Source organism: Annulohypoxylon maeteangense (assembly GCF_022496945.1).
Source record: "Annulohypoxylon maeteangense strain CBS 123835 unplaced genomic scaffold GGS22scaffold_3, whole genome shotgun sequence".
In the NCBI taxonomy this organism is placed as follows: domain Eukaryota; kingdom Fungi; phylum Ascomycota; class Sordariomycetes; order Xylariales; family Hypoxylaceae; genus Annulohypoxylon; species Annulohypoxylon maeteangense.
The window spans coordinates 156,895-172,288 of record NW_025953250.1 but is presented as its reverse complement, the minus strand read 5'-3'; the positions used below and the strand labels follow the sequence as shown (position 1 = coordinate 172,288).

The window sequence follows — 15,394 nt, the reverse complement described above, 5'->3', positions numbered from 1 at the left end:
TATGCGAATCAATGTTAATATTATTGTAGCGCGCTGTAGGGTGGCTATCCCATTATTACCTAACCACAGTCTTTTGTCGGCTAAAACATGTATTAGTTACTTTAATAAGTAACTCAGGGGATGCTCTGCGTAGTTTAACGCAATGCTACCAGGTACCTACTCACGCATAGTCTCTTTATCTTGACGCTACCTAGTATGTTGCGTACCTATACTAGTTACGCAGTTAAAACATTGAATAACATTTTAGTTATTTAATTGTGCTATAAACAGCAAGTCGTTGATGATCATAGATATATTTTGTTGGACCTTGAACGAAAACTTACTAATCCGGTGACACCACCTGACATAATCTAAGATTACCTAATTGTCCATGACAACGGCGATATTTACCAGTAGCGAACCTAAAGATCATTAACCTATAACTTTGACTCGTCACGATGCACTCGTATTTCACGCGAATTTCCATTTCCATGTCGGGTACCGAGTAAAAAAAAACAAAAAAAAACAATGCGTTGGATTATTCATTTGGTATCTCCTGTTTCGCCTATAAAAGTAACTCATACGTATTTTGGTAGGTAGGTATGAAATGTCGGCTTGTGACGCTTTTCTCGGCTGGGATAATGAAAACATAGTTACATCGCTCGACGAATAACCGAACTTCTGTTACTCACCTTTCCAATAAACCAAGATAGATATCCACCCCTCAATAGGAGTTTTGCTAGGGCCACGTCAACACCTAGCTTGAATGGGACTTAAAGAACCTAAAGAGATCCACGAGGCTACTGGGTATTCTTTGTGGAGACATCGAGACGAAAATAGATCAAATGATTGCTTGGCCGCGTAATGCTAGCTGGCAGCGCAAAGATAAAGCTTTACTAATATTATGTCCACCAGGAAGAAACTCAGGGACGTCGATCAGGGACGTCGATCTGGTACGTCGATCACGAAGTTCTAGAAGGCTTATACCCCATGCATTGGCATGAGTGGATACAGTTGATGAGGCTTCTCTAGGCTTTGTAATTAACTTACGAGACAGGTCACTACGGAAGACTCCAGGGCACTTATACCCCTTAGGGGCGCACTAAGGTCTTGGCGTTTGGACGGCGATGACCGCGTCTCAAAGGGATATAATTTTTTTGTAGATGGTTTGATGAGGGCAGGGCAAGCTTATGAAACCGAAACTTATTATTTATTCAATCTATTATTATTCGTACTAGGAGGTAGTTTAAAATTCTTACTTTCTTGATGAGGATTAATTAGTAGAAGTCGGAACGTGCCGTGAATACCTAACATAAGCCGTTAACTCCCTTGTTTAGAACACTGTCAGGGTACTCACGGGCACCCCAGATCATAAAACTGCGGCTAAAATATACCAGATAAGAGTTCTTAGCCGCACAGGGATCCCTAGTTGGAATTATACCTACCCTAGTACCTAACCACCTAGGTACCCCTAACAGTGCGTGCTAGAACGATCATGGTTAGGTACCTATCTAGTGGCAGTACTGGAACTAGCTAACAATCAAATCAATTAAGGGGACAGTGATCTACTCAGAAATACATGTCATTGTCACATAACAGCACCGTTTAATTTGGTTCATCAGAATATTTGAACATTTGAGATTTTATTATGTCTCCCCCGAGGATTGCAAACGAGTGAAAAAAAAAGAAACGAGAGTAAATGGATCGCTATGAACACGAATGTGTGTATGCCTAGATAGTAGTAGGCAGGTATGTGTCTTTCCGCCTTAAATAATACATCTTAGATTGTATAGTTTCCTATACACATCTGTCTTTCAACTCATCGGTTTTATATTCCGGAGTCGTCTTGGTCAATATCCTCCGAGTCTTGGAATGTTGACCAGGTAGAGCACTGGTCGGTCAGCGCCGTCGCGTTGGTTATACCCGCGATCTCGGAATATCTCTCAACGAATTGTAACGCGAACCCTTCGCTTGTATGCCAGCCGATATGGCACTGTAAATTATGTTAATACTCGGGACCTTAGAATTTTGAAGGGTTTTAGAATATTACTTACGTGCATGAGCCAGACACCGGGGTTATCCGTCTCGAAGGCAATAACAAGATATCCGCTAGCGGGCAGCATAGCAGTGTCTCGGCGAGGTGGGTTGTCTAGGTTCAGGGTTACATTGCTGGAGTAGGTGCCGGTGTCTTGCGCAAGGACGTAGAAGTCATGTCCGTGAAGATGGATCCTATGGCATGGATTAGTACAATATTTCGCCTAGAATATATTTAACTGCCGAGCTACTTACGGGTGGGTGACTGCAAGATCAGTGGTGATGGCCAAGTAGAACCATACATTTGCTTCCGAGAGTTGGATTACGGAGTCGTCGGTCTCGAATTCAGTCACTTCATCCAAAACTTGCGCAAGGGTGGGGTCGGTCCAGTTGACCAGCATAGACGTGCTGTTTAGAGTCCATTTGAAGACGCCGTTGCTAATGGCGATACCAGCGTCCTCGCTAGTGGAGGTGCTCGAGGATCCCACCGTCTTGGAAATGTACGGGACAAGGTTAGAAGTTTCGTCGTCACAAGAATCAGTGTAGTTGTAGCCTGTAGTTGTGGGCGTTCCAACGGTATCGGCGTATGTGACGATACCACGAATGTTATCCGAGTTGTCGTTCTCAGAGCAAGCGGACTGGGGAATGGCTCGCATCCAGAAATTGTCTGCAACCGAGGCTCTGTGGAAAATAGGGTTAGCAATATTTCCTGGAGTAGGTACCTAATAATAACTATGTGCTTACTGGTTAGCGGTGACAATAATGTCGTAACGTTGTCCCATGCCAATGTTAAGGACGGTCGTGTTGTATGGCTGGATCGGAATGAGATCGGTTGCGATAACTTGCATGGTGTGGTTGTCGATAGAGAACTTGAAGTGGGTATCAACAGCGCCGTTGACAAGTCTCATGCGGTAAGAAGTTCCAGAGGTGAAGGAAACGTTGAGCCTCGATCCGGTGTCATTGTAGACGTTGGTGCCGTTGATGAGACCAGTGTCTAGAGTAGGGGGGCCATTTGTCTCGGCACTAACCCAAAGTTCATCTACTGTAGAGTGATCCCAGTCGGACAAGAATACCATTCCAAGATCTTCATCATAGTTGGCAGTGGCCGGGCCGTTGATGATGATACCGCCAGCAACACCCTCCCAGGCTTGAAGGGCAAAATGAGAGTGGTACCAAGTAGATCCGTACTGGATCGCCTTCCAGGTATAAGTTGTCGTCTCTCCAGGGGCTGCAGGGCACTGAGTAATAGACACCACACCATCGTTCTCGTTGGTATAGTTCTGACGGATACCGTGCCAGTGGATAGCTTTGATTATTGTCAGCTCTTGATACAAGGAGAAGGCGGATACAACGGAGAAGACCGGGGTAGCTCTACTATGCTTCTGCGGCACAGTCGAACAAAATCAAGGAAATCTTGGAGGTTATACTCACATGTACCGTTGTTGGAAGTGGTAAGGGAGTTCTTAACATGTACAATTACGGTATCACCCCAGTCAGCGAAAAGAGTTGGTCCTGGGATTGAGCCCTGTAGCAAAAGATTAGCAAAGTCCCATGTGTCAAGGACTTGAATGTCGGGGTTGCATTATAGGACGTACGTTCACAGCCATGGCTGTTCGAGAGACTCCATCAGGGGCGACGGTAACGTCTGTCAGCTCGAGCCAATACTCCTTCGTCACTCCAGTATCTACGACTTCAGTCATGTAGTCGGTGTCGATAGAGTAGTCGCACCACTGGCTTCTGGTCGTGGCCGTATTTCCCGAGCATGCTGCTCGTGGATACAGGTTAACCTCGGGGACGAACGGAGAGGCTGCTGCTGTTCCATATAGGAACAACAGAGGAAGAGTTGATAGTTTAAAGGCAGACATGATGATGTAATGACTCCAGCTGTAGCCGGAAAGTAGAATTCAAAGCTGATCCAAAAAGATAAATGAAAGTTGTTTTTTTTTAAACACAAGCCTCTAGGAGACTGAAGAGCAAAGAACGACTTGGTTGTCCCTCTTCTTCTTCCTGACATCACGAACGAACCGGGCAGTCTTTATGCTCGCCATCGTCTCCTATCCGGCCTCCTATTGCCCACTTGCCGACTACTATAGGATTAGACGATATGAGACGCACAATCGTAATGGTTCGTCCTAAAGTAGCATTGCATGGACTTCTTCCAGTATACTGCACGTGGGATGGTCTGAGCACAGAATCCACCATCGTCAAGTCGCACCAGCGTGACCCCTTGGAAGCTGAGAAAGCTGGTTTAGACGCTTGTACGCTTGCTGCGCGATGCCTTCGTATCGATGAAGTACGCGTACAGACAGGAGGTGGCCCGCGTGTTCTGTGGAGCTTCATGGATGATGCCTTGCAGTGGATCCTCGAGCCGCAGAGCCGCCGAGGGTATAGTAAGGCGTCCGTAAGGGACGTTTCACGGATTCAATAGAAAACAATAGAGCGATAAGTCTAGACTCCTTTGATATGTAGCATTATTGACCGGTCCAAGCTCGTGACGGAGTTGCACTCAGCCCCTCGTGTGTGATCGGGGGTAGATAGTCGTAGTCGGCGGTTGGCCGCATCATCGAGCCCACCCGGATGCTTTGTATGCATAAGTTATCAGCTCCAGGGATTACGAAATCTTCTTGTAAGCCCTGTGACGGGTAGCTGATAATATTGATCGATGATCCTAGATCTTATTAGATAAACATTTTTTAATCCGGCTTGGGCGCCGGTCATGGCGTAGCGTAGCTGTCAAAAGTTCGCTGCCCCTGCATCTGCCGAGAAATATAAGTGGATTTGACTATCGAAAAAAATGAAAATAGCTACGTTTGGACGAATAGCCATGTTTGGACGATTACGCGTTTGCTGCATGGGACCCTGCTCTGCTGCGGTCGCCGCAACCCCGGACCCTCCCGCACCCCCGCGACGGCCCACAATCCGAATATAGAGCTTAAGACCGTCATGGCATAGTCGACATTTAATAGTCAGGGAGAGCTGACGAATCTCTATACAAGCAGGTTCAGGAAAGGGGCTCTTTTCGCGGCTATGAAAAGATGAAAAGACCGGCGTTTGGTCGAAATATCATTTATCAACGACCACAACTCGGTTGATATCTTTTCTCAGATCCCAACAGGGTCTTGCTATCTATCTTCTTCTTACTCAAGTTATTCTGTCCTTTGCGAGAAAAAAAACAAGTTAACTCCATTCGTTACCTACCTAGTACCTACTATCCACAATGCCTGCACTCAAGAGCCTCCTTCTCATCGGCCTTCCCATGGCCCTCGCTGCTTCACCCGCTGTCATGAGGCGCGGACCCACATCCAACTTCAGCCTCTATGCCTACGGTGATGGCATCGGTGGCGCACAAGTCTTCACCACCGGTGGTAAGTCAACTACCTAGGTACTAAACCTATCTGCGACGAATTGTCATTAATACATTTTATAGATGGCGCCTTTGTCGGTTCGGCATCTTCTTCAAACAGTACCGAAGCTGCTCCAGTTTTGTGTAAGCCGTATAGAACTAAACTATAGAAATATCTAGGTACTAATTACGAATATAGTCGACGTCGGTACGGATAACGCTCTGTTGGGTAGCCCGAACGCCACTGAAACCACTCCCTCCTGGTCAAACCTCACCTTCAATGTTCCGGACACTACTTCCAGCGGTCACCAGGTCTCTTTCAGCAACTCTACGACTAATAGCACCACCGGCAGATCTGCTTCAGGTTTCGTATTCTATGGTCAGTACTTATTCCACCAGAACACCGGTGGAAATCTCCAGTCGATGTGGTACGCCCTTCCTTCCGATCAGGACGGTGTCTGGACCTTGAACTGGAACTCAACTGGCGACGACACCGACGGTCAGGTGATCGTTACCTTGAGGGCCGTAGCCCCATCGACGGATGCCTCTTCAGACACGACTTCGTAAGCAGAGCATGGATTAGCAACCCGCCACGATCATTTAAGGAGTTGATAGTCTATCCCGTGGGTTGGGTTACTGCCTCCCATGAATCACTCGTTGACACAACAAATTCACACCGAGGCACTCTTTTTGAATCTAGAATTTGAAAACATTTCAATAGATACCTAACTTTATCTTCTATAACAAATTCACTCGCTTTGCAAATAAGTCATGAGATTTGAACTTTCTTTATGCTCCTTTCAACCTCCCGTATGGACCTATCTGATAGGTAGGTGCCTGCCTACCTGGGTACCTATGCAGGTAGTTTAGTAATTGATATTATATTCGGCTGTGAAATTAATGACTCAAAATGTTCCTCGTTAAGTCAACCTAGTATTCAAATTTAAGTTTTCCTTTTCGGCTATCTCATTACAAACCCTTATTTGACATACCTTCGAAATATTTCATATCGTATCAGTACTCTCATCCCTTTCAGCGGTCACATAAGTCGGAAACGGGTTATCGGGTAGGAATACCCATTATCTCCGTGTGAATGTTTTGTCCGGTGGCCGAGTTGTCGTGTTTCTCGGCAGGAAATGGAGCAAACGCGCGCCTGGAAAGGAAGCGAGCTCGCACATGATAAAAGAATGTGACGTTACTGAAGCCGCTGACGTAGGAATGGTAGGGTAGCCCTACATATATTTCGCTTCAGCCATTGGTGGCATGATATGCAAGGTATAGGTAGGGCCTGGGCTTTGAGGAGATGGTAGTATCCTCCTTCATTTTATAGGTATTGTTATAAGAAAGGGGCGGTTTATTTTCGTTATCACATCGAAATATCAGGTGTTGTACAGCCGGGTTGCCTTACCGGAGGAAAGGGGTAATAGGCTATTAGATAGTCAATGAAGTAAAAATCAAGATATGTCGGGTGGATTAAGTTAAGGGATATCACTTGCATGAGAGATACTACACAAACGTCATGAATATCAACCAACTTTAGTATACCAACAAAGATTTTCCTACCTAGGTACTGAGGTAGGTACCTCATAAATCGTTCTATTAACAACAAAGTCATTTAATATAATGTTATAATGAGAACTACCTAATTACAAAGAAGTAACGTATTTTGATTTTGGAATATTTACTAAAGTAAATAATTAAATGTTTAGTTACTTACTAGGTATTTAAGTAATTTACGTGTTTAAATGTAAAGAAATATATGTAAAAATACCGATTATACATAGCCATGAAAGAAATGCACTTGAGTACTTATAATGTACCTAGGTAAATATATTAGGTTAAAACAGAAGCATACCTATATATGAATAATAGTTTGAAGATTAGTTAAGGTTTCAAACTAGGTAGTATACATGGAGGCTCTAACTTCTTTAATCCGGTCTTATATCAAATTATATCTTTTTTCATACACCCGAACCAACCAAACCAAATCTCTTCCAATATTTTACGCCCCATGAATAAAGCTCTCCTTGCACAAATAATGTTTAGTTAACAGATTGAACACTAAGATATTATTTATTTAGACGCCAAGGCTATGCGTGAACTATGCAGTGTTGCGGGATGGGTATGAATGCATACTAGGTATGCCAGGTACCTACCTACCCATGAAACAGTGAAAGATGTCTTTTCCAGGAAATAGTCCGGATTTTCAGTGATTTAGATGTATGCAGACTTTGAAGACCAGGCCAGAATTCTTTGAAAAGGTAGGTAGGTGCTTGTATCCAGGATTTCGGGATTTGGACTCAGGAGTTAATAAGAAATATTGAATCATGAGTCATCATTCGTATTACCTAACAGTTTCAACCTACCTAGTATTCTTATCTTCCCCTGACTTTAATAGTTGTTATATCACAAGTGTTCCGTGGGAAGACACTCCCAATTGCTTCCTTTGTTGTGACTCAAACCTTCTCATGACAAAATCCAATGCGACCTCCGGGCCTTCCGACGGCCCCTGAATACTCAGTTTAGCACTAAGCTATTTCTAGAGTGTTACGGCAAATATGGATATAAAGCATCTATGACTTAAATAGCTGTGCGAGAGGTTCTCTGCTTATTCATTATCTTGGGTATCTAGTTCCTTGATTGATCGTAACAGCCTATAGACTATCCTAGGTAGGTACACAAACCATTACGAAAATTCGTAGTACTGAAGTATTGGTCGGATATAAAAATAGGGGTATGCATCAGGTAGGTATGTATATGATTTAAGTCACCAACACCTGCAACAATTATATTAATGCAGGCACGATCTCAAAATCCGAGCATGAGATTACATAGTATATAAAGGTATCTTTCCAACATCCAATAAAATAAGAGCAGTGACATGTCGTGTTGTGACTGAAATTTTAAGCCGCCCCTTTCCATATGCATAGAACTTGTACGACACGAGTAACATAAGTAACACCAAATGCCGCCCATTAACGCCTCATCGCTAATATCGCCTGACTCAAACTCTAAGCAGGCCCTTAGCTGCGATCATGGTCATTAGTATATCAAAAGGTGGAGGGAGCGCGGACCAATGGGGAGCCACCAGGGACGCCAACACGAAGTCAGTAAATGGTGTGTAAGCACCATGCAGCAGTTGGAGCAGTGGCAAGATCGAAGTAACCAACCAATACGCGTATATTCAAAATCCATTGGTGCTTAACTATCCGAGGGAGGGCGGACGATAGCTACGACAAAAGCATATCTTGGTCGTCCCCTCGATGGTAACGATATGAACTCATCCAAGACTTTCGGAATTGTCTCGCGCTCTTCCCTCGGTCGGTTACATTCGACAAGTCATATTCGCATATCACGCCAGGCGGCTATCCGAACAGCCTCATTTTGCGAGCTGAGGAAACATCTAGAACGTCGAAACATTTTGCGGGGTGCCACATCCCGATCTTCCATCCGCGCGCCTGGCCAAGGAGTCGCCATGAGCACGCGGTCCGTACACCGGGTTCCTATCGAACCACAACGTGTCGACGCACCCCTAACCCAGTCTGCGACCTTTCTCGTAGTTACTATCGCTCCTACACCAGACGCCGCCCATGTGGTACGCTCAGTTCTCTCAAGCATCGGAAGTTTAGCTAAAAACGTCGCTATCCGAGATCTTGGCGCCGCGTTTTCTTGCACGGTAGGAATCGGCAGCGATGCATGGCCCTCGCTTACTCGGATCCCACGGCCGGCGGAGCTTCATCCATTCCCCCCAGTTCATGGTCGGAAACATGTTGCCGTCTCGACACCGGGGGACTTGCTATTCCACATCCGCTCAGAGCGACGAGATCTGTGCTTTGAGTTCGAGCGGCAATTACTCGACGCTCTTGGTGATGCCGTTTCCGTCGCCGACGAGACAACTGGCTTCCGCTATTTCGATGTTCGTGATCTTCTAGGGTTTGTCGACGGCACAGCGAACCCAGTCGGTCCTGCAGTGCCAGACTCTGTCCTCATCGCGGAAGAGGACGCATCTTTTATTGGAGGTAGCTATATCGTGGTGCAAAAATACGTGCACGATATGAAGGCTTGGACTGATCTCTCCACCGAACAGCAAGAAGCTATAATCGGGCGCAAGAAGTTCGATAATGTCGAGCTAGATGATGCCGCAGCAGATCAGCAACAGTCCCATAAGTCACTCGCTACGATTGAAGACGAGAATGGCAACGAGCATGACATTCTTCGAGATAACATGCCATTTGGTTCGCCCGGTTCAGGAGAGTTTGGAACTTATTTTATAGGATATTCAAGGCGGTTATGGGTTATCGAGAAAATGTTGCAGCGCATGTTCATCGGTCATCCGCCTGGTTTGCACGATAAAATACTTGATTTCTCGACGCCACTGACAGGAACGACATTTTTCGCGCCATCGTCGGATTTTTTGAAAGGATTACAGATAGAAGAATAAGTTATATCTAGATATTATTATGTACCTATTGTCGATCGACATGATCATTCCATGGCATTAGAATAATTACCTAGTATATTTGTACGCCGGCTAAATGACGCAAAAAAAAAACACCAAATAAATTATTGGAGGAGTGAGAATGGCCTGAGAGCATGCACCCAATCAAATCATTTCATAATAGAAATATCGGGGTTACCGGATCTGACGGAGTTTACAAGGTTTTAGCGCCGGTCTTAGCGGGGTTACTGCGATAGGAGATTTAGGAGATTTCCAAGGTTTTGATAAGGACTGGAGAGAAAAACTACCTAGGTACCTACCCAGGGCTAATACTACACAGTTTTTAAACTGGGGATCGATGTTAATATGAATCAACTTCACATGATCGACAATAATTACCTACTCTAACTCTACCTACCTAGTAGGGATCTAAGATGTAATCCCTTATTCAAGAGGACGTCGCAAATCTATTATTCTTTAAATTTTTCTTCTCAAGACGCCTATTTATTTATTTTTTAAATGTCGACTGATACGCTACGTCTGTTGCTCCCCCGACTTCTAAGGTCTTTCAGTAACCATGGACATGGACGCGGAAAGAACCTACCAGGTTATACATCCCTAGCTCGGTCTCCTTTAAGTCACCCTCAACGTTTAAATCCGCAAACATATGCATTTTCGAGCATGGCACAGTCTCCGGGAAAGGTAGCCGCGACGAATAATTCTTCGATGGGAAAGGCGGAAGACTCCCACGCAGAGCCAACAAGTCTAGCGGATGACGGTGCGATGGAGGAGACTGACAAGAAAACTGTAGCTATTCTGTGGGATCTCGACAATAAGACCCCCAGTGCTCTGCCCGAGGGTCTCGCAACCACCATCCGCTCTTTAGCTTCTAGGCGGGGTAAGATCATTGAGTATTCGGCCATGGCAAATTATTGCGCCGACTTACGCCTACCTCCTGCTGCAATAGAACTCAGGAAACAGCGGAAGTTGTTTATGACTGCTGAAGCACGAGGACAATTCAAACCTGCCGAGCCATATAGGTGTCCTGTGTGCCAGAGAAAGTGTGCCACGCAAGTCAAACTAGAGAAACATTATAAGCAACTTCACGAGCGGGAACTCCGCGTGAAACAGGGCCGGCTAGCCTCACTGGGGGGTAAAAAAAGGGAGAAGTGGCTCAAGGATAAGGGCTCAAATCTTCGTAAGCGTATAGAAGCTCACGCCGAAATCCTAAATCCCGAGGCGAAGCATAAAGTCTTTAAGAGCCTGACGAGAGCCGGCGTATTAGTTCGGGTGGTGCAGAAAAAACCTCAAGCGGCCGACAAGGCACTCATAGAACGATGGAAAGTAGTCGCAAAGAATTCGAACCTTACTCTAATTCTTATCTCGGACGACTCTGACTTCTGCAAGATGGCCCAAAGGGCAAAAATGAGTTACGGCGTGTATGTTATCGTCGTAAGTGAAAATTCAGAAGGGAAACTAGCCGGGGTTGCCGATGAGTGGTGGTCGTGGGATACTCTTAACAACGACGCGCGGGACACTAACCACATCCTCTTGCGTGAGGCTCTGACTGACTTGTCCAATTCCGAAGAAGGCGAAAGCGATGGAGGTCCCGGTTATGTGATCGACGATGACTTACAAGAAGAGCTATTCGAGATGCAATTAGGAAACGAAAACGTTGAAATCGAATGCGAACCTTGGAAAACTAGGTAGCGATAAGGACACCGTTCATGAATAATCGCCGACATAATAGGGCTTATCTAGGTAACTGAGGGGGAAGAGGGTTGCCTGAAGTCTTGAGAATCGGATCTTGCGTACAAAGGACGAAATAAGAGTTGGTTGCATCAGGTATATCGAAGTACGCTGCATCGTGTCACTCGAACGGTGGTTCCAGCACCGACTTTACTTCCGCCATCTACCTAAGTTATGTCAATTAGATGCCAGTTCTAAATTACCTAGGTACCTACCTAGGTAGGTCGCGTAATACCTTAAAAAATCAACCTTAGGTAGGTGCAAAATGGCTTGGGTGCGATTAGTAGCGGTTACACTGTACAATGCAAACACTGTATTTTACCGCTAAGTTCCTCATAATAATAGCGCTGTTTAGTCCTCTTCAGCAATAGCCCAACAACCCTGAAAAATACCTACCTACTTATTACCTAGGTAAAAGAGCAACTTCATGTGTGGAATTAACCAAGTTTGATGTTTATACACGATGATCATGGTTGGGTACCATACGTACTATACTAAACAGTTTATATATACAACTGGTTGCTTACATCTGCCACCTAGGTGTAATATTGTCATAGAATACCCCCTTAGATAGCAATACACCAAATTAGACAAGTCTAGGCCTGATCAACTCATCACTCACCCAATTCTCTATGAAGGATTATGCGCCTAGTTAACTCCTAGGTAGCTAATGCCCAACGCAGGGTTAAAACATATCTTTGAAGTGCTGGTATACGTTACCAATACTGTAAGGTAACGCGGTACTGTCATCAACAGGCGGCGGACCGGCCGTCGGCGGGTCCCCCGGGCTGCTCTTCTTGCCCATGTAGCCCTCGAATATCCGGGACATCTCGCTGGATATCTGGTGCCCGTTCTGGACCCCGGCAAAGGTAGGGGGCGCTCCCGAGACGGGCGAGGGCTGTAACCCGTAGCCGGAAGCGAGGAGAGGCGTGACCCCCATTTGGCCGGTAGCCAGCCCGGCCATCGTGAGCGCGGCCGAAGAGTGGGGGTCTTGCGCGAGTCCGAGACGAGGTGCCACCTCGCGAAGCGACTTGATAGTGCTCCAAAGGCGTTGCGAGACCCATGATCTGGAAGATAAGTCCTTTACCAACTCAAGCGCCATGTAGAATTCGTTTCGACACGTCGAACTAAAGTTGACCGGAGCATGGCAAGATGCGAGGAAGAGCACCGCGATGGCGGCTAATAAAAATTGATGGTAGAAGACCTGGATCTTCCGGTAGATGTTGGTCGTGTTGTTTAGGTGAGTGAGGTAGCAAATCGTGTTTTTAGCAAGCTTGACAGCACGCTCGGCAAATTGCATGTTTTCCATGATGCTACTGTGAGTATGCAGAATAGGGGTATATAGCCAAGTCCGAATTTGGTTGAAACGTAAGTATGTCCAGATCTGTAGTCTCTGTATATCATAATCCTTCTGCGAATTAACTGGAGGGTTTAGATATATTGGTAATGCCTCCCAATCGGCTAGCTCAAGCTGAGTTTCTTGGGGCACTTCGCTGTACCATTGTTTTATTTGCCGGTCGAGATCCTCGATTTCATTTGGCCGAAGCTCTAATGGCGTGTTAGGCTCAAAATTCCGTACCAGTCGCCATACTCTCGCGCTCAGTTTTGAGTAGGTAATCATAGCGACCAGATAAGGATGTGAATCCTTCGGGCTGAAATTAGCACCAGCAGCTCCTCTGACGTCCTATGGGATGAATTACTTACGGGATAGGGCAATTGAGGATCGATTTCTTCGTCTGGGACAGTAAATGGCAAACCTGTACCGAACGCCCACCTTCGATCCAATACGTAAGCCGCCCAAAATGTGTTGATCGCGTTATTACGTTCCTCCTCGTTATCTATTCGTTGGATCGCGTCGAGTCGATGAAGCCCAAGCTCGAAACAAAGGCGTGTTACTTGACCCATAGTCCGCCAGGCTAGAATTTCGTCATTGGCGAGAAAGTAATAGCCCGCCTAGGTAAGTATATTAGCTTTGGTAACTATTAGGCCGCCTCGCGACCGGGCATACGAGAAAGGCACGTCGTGAATGAAAATGTAGGACGTACCACAAGAGCTAGTATTGGCATATTTTTCACGTCACTTGGGTCGGACATCAACATCCTGTCGGTCGTCGGCCGGACGCTGAGAAAGAGCCTTTGCGCCTTCTCGCTGTTCCCGTGCTCCTCAATTTGCAATGCGCAACAAATGATGAGCTTAAGCAAAACCGTATTCCGATCCTTAAGGTTGCTTTCTTCTCCATATAACATGAAGTTCTTTCTAGCTGCCTCCATCCACGAAGACAGAGTTTTTGCATGGCGAATAACCGAATCCATCTTAACTACCGGGTACATGATACCAATCTCTTCGTCGTGAACACGGCATAAGCGCACTAAGTCATCTTTGTCGAATTCCCATAGCGGATCGCGGGTAAGGACGTTAGGAGTCGTGGTTAGTTGAGTCGTCATATTCGGGGACGGTGCGGGACTTTCTTGGCTATAACCGTCTGGCTCGCTGCCATCGGGCGGATTGCTATAACCCATCTTATGTAAGGTATTCTTCGCGACATCCAGGTTGAATCTGGTACTTGTGGGCCCGCGGAAGCCAGGCTGACGAGACTGAACTAATTCAGCCGGCCTGTGTATGGGCGTGATGGAAGGTATAGAAGAGGAGGACGGAGTACTCGACGTAGATGGTAAGGTGGGCGGTCGGTCTTGAATAGGAGCTAGGCGCAAGGCTTCCGACCTCAAAGCGTTCATGTTTGCGAATAACGCATCGACCTGTTCCTGCAGCTGATTGACCTTGCTAGTCATATATTTAAACTCGTCCGAGTCCTTAAACGAACTAGAGCAGCAATTGGGCGCGTAGAGGCATTGGAGGTTGAGGTTTCCGCATCGCTGGCATGGAGTCTCGCCATTGCATTTTATTTTGCGTCGCTTGCACTCGTTGCTAGAGAGGGGGCGTAGAGTCGGTCAACATCGCGTAATTCGAGCCAAGTCAAATCGCGTCTTGCGTCGCTACGTCGCTACGTCGCGTGTATTCGAAGAGGGAGGGTATGGATGCATATGCGAAAAGACTCACCAAGCTATGGATATATACCTATTCCTCTTACTTCTTTGCTGAGGTCCTTTCGAGCTTGGCGACTCTTCTGCGCTGTTCTTTCTTTTGGCACCGGGAGCTGTCGCTATACTACTGCTGCTATTATGTTGCTGAGAGGCAGGAGATACAGGCGGCGCGGAAGCAGGGGTTTCAGCCAGTGTAGTCAAGTATCGCACCTCGCCGACTTGGTTCTCGAAGAATTCCATAATCCCATTCCTTCGAATGACCCGTATATCTACTGATGGTGGAGATGGTGCACGTCGTCGCTAGCATTCTGTACGAGTATTGAAGATATTGAAGCAAGAAGGGCGAAGGCGAGCTGAATGGAGTAGGATCGCGACAAGAGAACTGCCCCACTACGAATGAGAAGGATCGGATCTTCTAGTTCCAAATGTGGCATTAACAATGCAGATACTTTCTTGTTACGGGGTCGAAGCGTTGCCAGATATGTTATAAAATGCGTATTACTAGGTCTCACTAGACCTAAAATGTCCTTCACAAAGCAACCTCACGAGTCATGTGGGTAATAGTTAGGTGTCGAAAACAAAGGTATTTCATGTTATGCCACTCTTCACCAGGATTTCCATCTTCTTAACTCCTAGTATAATAATATAGAATCGAGTCTCTGGAAACTTCCAAGTTTCTTCCAAGGAAGTTTGCGGTCATTACATACCTTACCTACCTAATATTTACCTACCTCGGCTACTTAGTTGCCTACTAGGTAGGTACCTACCGTAGCGGCAAAAGGGATATCTTTACAATTATTCTTATAAGAT

At 46.0% G+C, this 15,394-nt stretch overlaps 6 protein-coding genes across 6 annotated transcripts; 4 read left to right on the top strand and 2 right to left on the bottom strand.

Annotated features, from left to right (window-relative positions):
• Positions 1–1,566: 1,566 nt before the first annotated feature.
• On the bottom strand, positions 1,567–4,037 carry GGS22DRAFT_154142 (multicopper oxidase). The gene is made up of 6 exons (XM_047959986.1): positions 3,609–4,037; positions 3,445–3,538; positions 2,758–3,319; positions 2,269–2,694; positions 2,034–2,208; positions 1,567–1,972 (listed from the first exon to the last, which is right to left on the bottom strand). Exons 1-6 carry the CDS (start codon positions 3,876–3,878, stop codon positions 1,808–1,810), a joined length of 1,692 nt encoding a protein of 563 aa, XP_047821572.1. The 5' UTR covers positions 3,879–4,037; the 3' UTR covers positions 1,567–1,807.
• Positions 4,038–4,135: 98 nt separating this feature from the next.
• On the top strand, positions 4,136–4,441 carry GGS22DRAFT_185116 (uncharacterized protein; the record flags this gene model as incomplete). Its single annotated transcript, XM_047964271.1, has 1 exon — positions 4,136–4,441. The coding sequence occupies one exon, from the start codon at positions 4,136–4,138 to the stop codon at positions 4,439–4,441; it is 306 nt and encodes a 101-aa protein (XP_047821571.1).
• A 448-nt stretch (positions 4,442–4,889) lies between these two features.
• On the top strand, positions 4,890–6,246 carry GGS22DRAFT_88557 (uncharacterized protein). The gene is made up of 3 exons (XM_047968338.1): positions 4,890–5,378; positions 5,441–5,500; positions 5,556–6,246. Exons 1-3 carry the CDS (start codon positions 5,231–5,233, stop codon positions 5,921–5,923), a joined length of 576 nt encoding a protein of 191 aa, XP_047821570.1. The 5' UTR covers positions 4,890–5,230; the 3' UTR covers positions 5,924–6,246.
• A 1,911-nt stretch (positions 6,247–8,157) lies between these two features.
• GGS22DRAFT_154137 (uncharacterized protein) lies at positions 8,158–9,920 on the top strand. The gene has a single exon (XM_047959985.1). It carries the CDS (start codon positions 8,631–8,633, stop codon positions 9,795–9,797), a length of 1,167 nt encoding a protein of 388 aa, XP_047821569.1. The 5' UTR covers positions 8,158–8,630; the 3' UTR covers positions 9,798–9,920.
• Positions 9,921–10,162: 242 nt separating this feature from the next.
• GGS22DRAFT_88538 (uncharacterized protein) lies at positions 10,163–11,874 on the top strand. Its single transcript, XM_047968337.1, has one exon. It carries the CDS (start codon positions 10,314–10,316, stop codon positions 11,502–11,504), a length of 1,191 nt encoding a protein of 396 aa, XP_047821568.1. The 5' UTR covers positions 10,163–10,313; the 3' UTR covers positions 11,505–11,874.
• GGS22DRAFT_88532 (uncharacterized protein) lies at positions 11,867–15,177 on the bottom strand. The gene is made up of 4 exons (XM_047968336.1): positions 14,601–15,177; positions 13,589–14,468; positions 13,248–13,496; positions 11,867–13,188 (listed from the first exon to the last, which is right to left on the bottom strand). The coding sequence occupies exons 1-4, from the start codon at positions 14,822–14,824 to the stop codon at positions 12,229–12,231; spliced, it is 2,313 nt and encodes a 770-aa protein (XP_047821567.1). The 5' UTR covers positions 14,825–15,177; the 3' UTR covers positions 11,867–12,228.
• Positions 15,178–15,394: the final 217 nt, after the last annotated feature.

Excerpts from the sequence above, each read along its gene's own strand:
- GGS22DRAFT_88532 (XM_047968336.1), bottom strand. The coding sequence starts at position 14,824 with ATGGAATTCTTCGAGAACCAAGTCGGCGAGGTGCGATACTTGACTACA. Across the intron at positions 14,469-14,600 it reads AGGTATATATCCATAGCTTG|CAACGAGTGCAAGCGACGCA; the intron begins GTGAGTCTTTTC and ends CCCCCTCTCTAG. Across the intron at positions 13,497-13,588 it reads TGCCAATACTAGCTCTTGTG|GCGGGCTATTACTTTCTCGC; the intron begins GTACGTCCTACA and ends ATACTTACCTAG.
- GGS22DRAFT_154142 (XM_047959986.1), bottom strand. The coding sequence starts at position 3,878 with ATGTCTGCCTTTAAACTATCAACTCTTCCTCTGTTGTTCCTATATGGA. Across the intron at positions 3,539-3,608 it reads GAACAGCCATGGCTGTGAAC|GGCTCAATCCCAGGACCAAC; the intron begins GTACGTCCTATA and ends CTTTTGCTACAG. Across the intron at positions 1,973-2,033 it reads CCGGTGTCTGGCTCATGCAC|TGCCATATCGGCTGGCATAC; the intron begins GTAAGTAATATT and ends CATAATTTACAG.
- GGS22DRAFT_154137 (XM_047959985.1), top strand. The coding sequence starts at position 8,631 with ATGAACTCATCCAAGACTTTCGGAATTGTCTCGCGCTCTTCCCTCGGT.
- GGS22DRAFT_88557 (XM_047968338.1), top strand. The coding sequence starts at position 5,231 with ATGCCTGCACTCAAGAGCCTCCTTCTCATCGGCCTTCCCATGGCCCTC. Across the intron at positions 5,379-5,440 it reads ACAAGTCTTCACCACCGGTG|ATGGCGCCTTTGTCGGTTCG; the intron begins GTAAGTCAACTA and ends TACATTTTATAG. Across the intron at positions 5,501-5,555 it reads CGAAGCTGCTCCAGTTTTGT|TCGACGTCGGTACGGATAAC; the intron begins GTAAGCCGTATA and ends TTACGAATATAG.
- GGS22DRAFT_88538 (XM_047968337.1), top strand. The coding sequence starts at position 10,314 with ATGTCGACTGATACGCTACGTCTGTTGCTCCCCCGACTTCTAAGGTCT.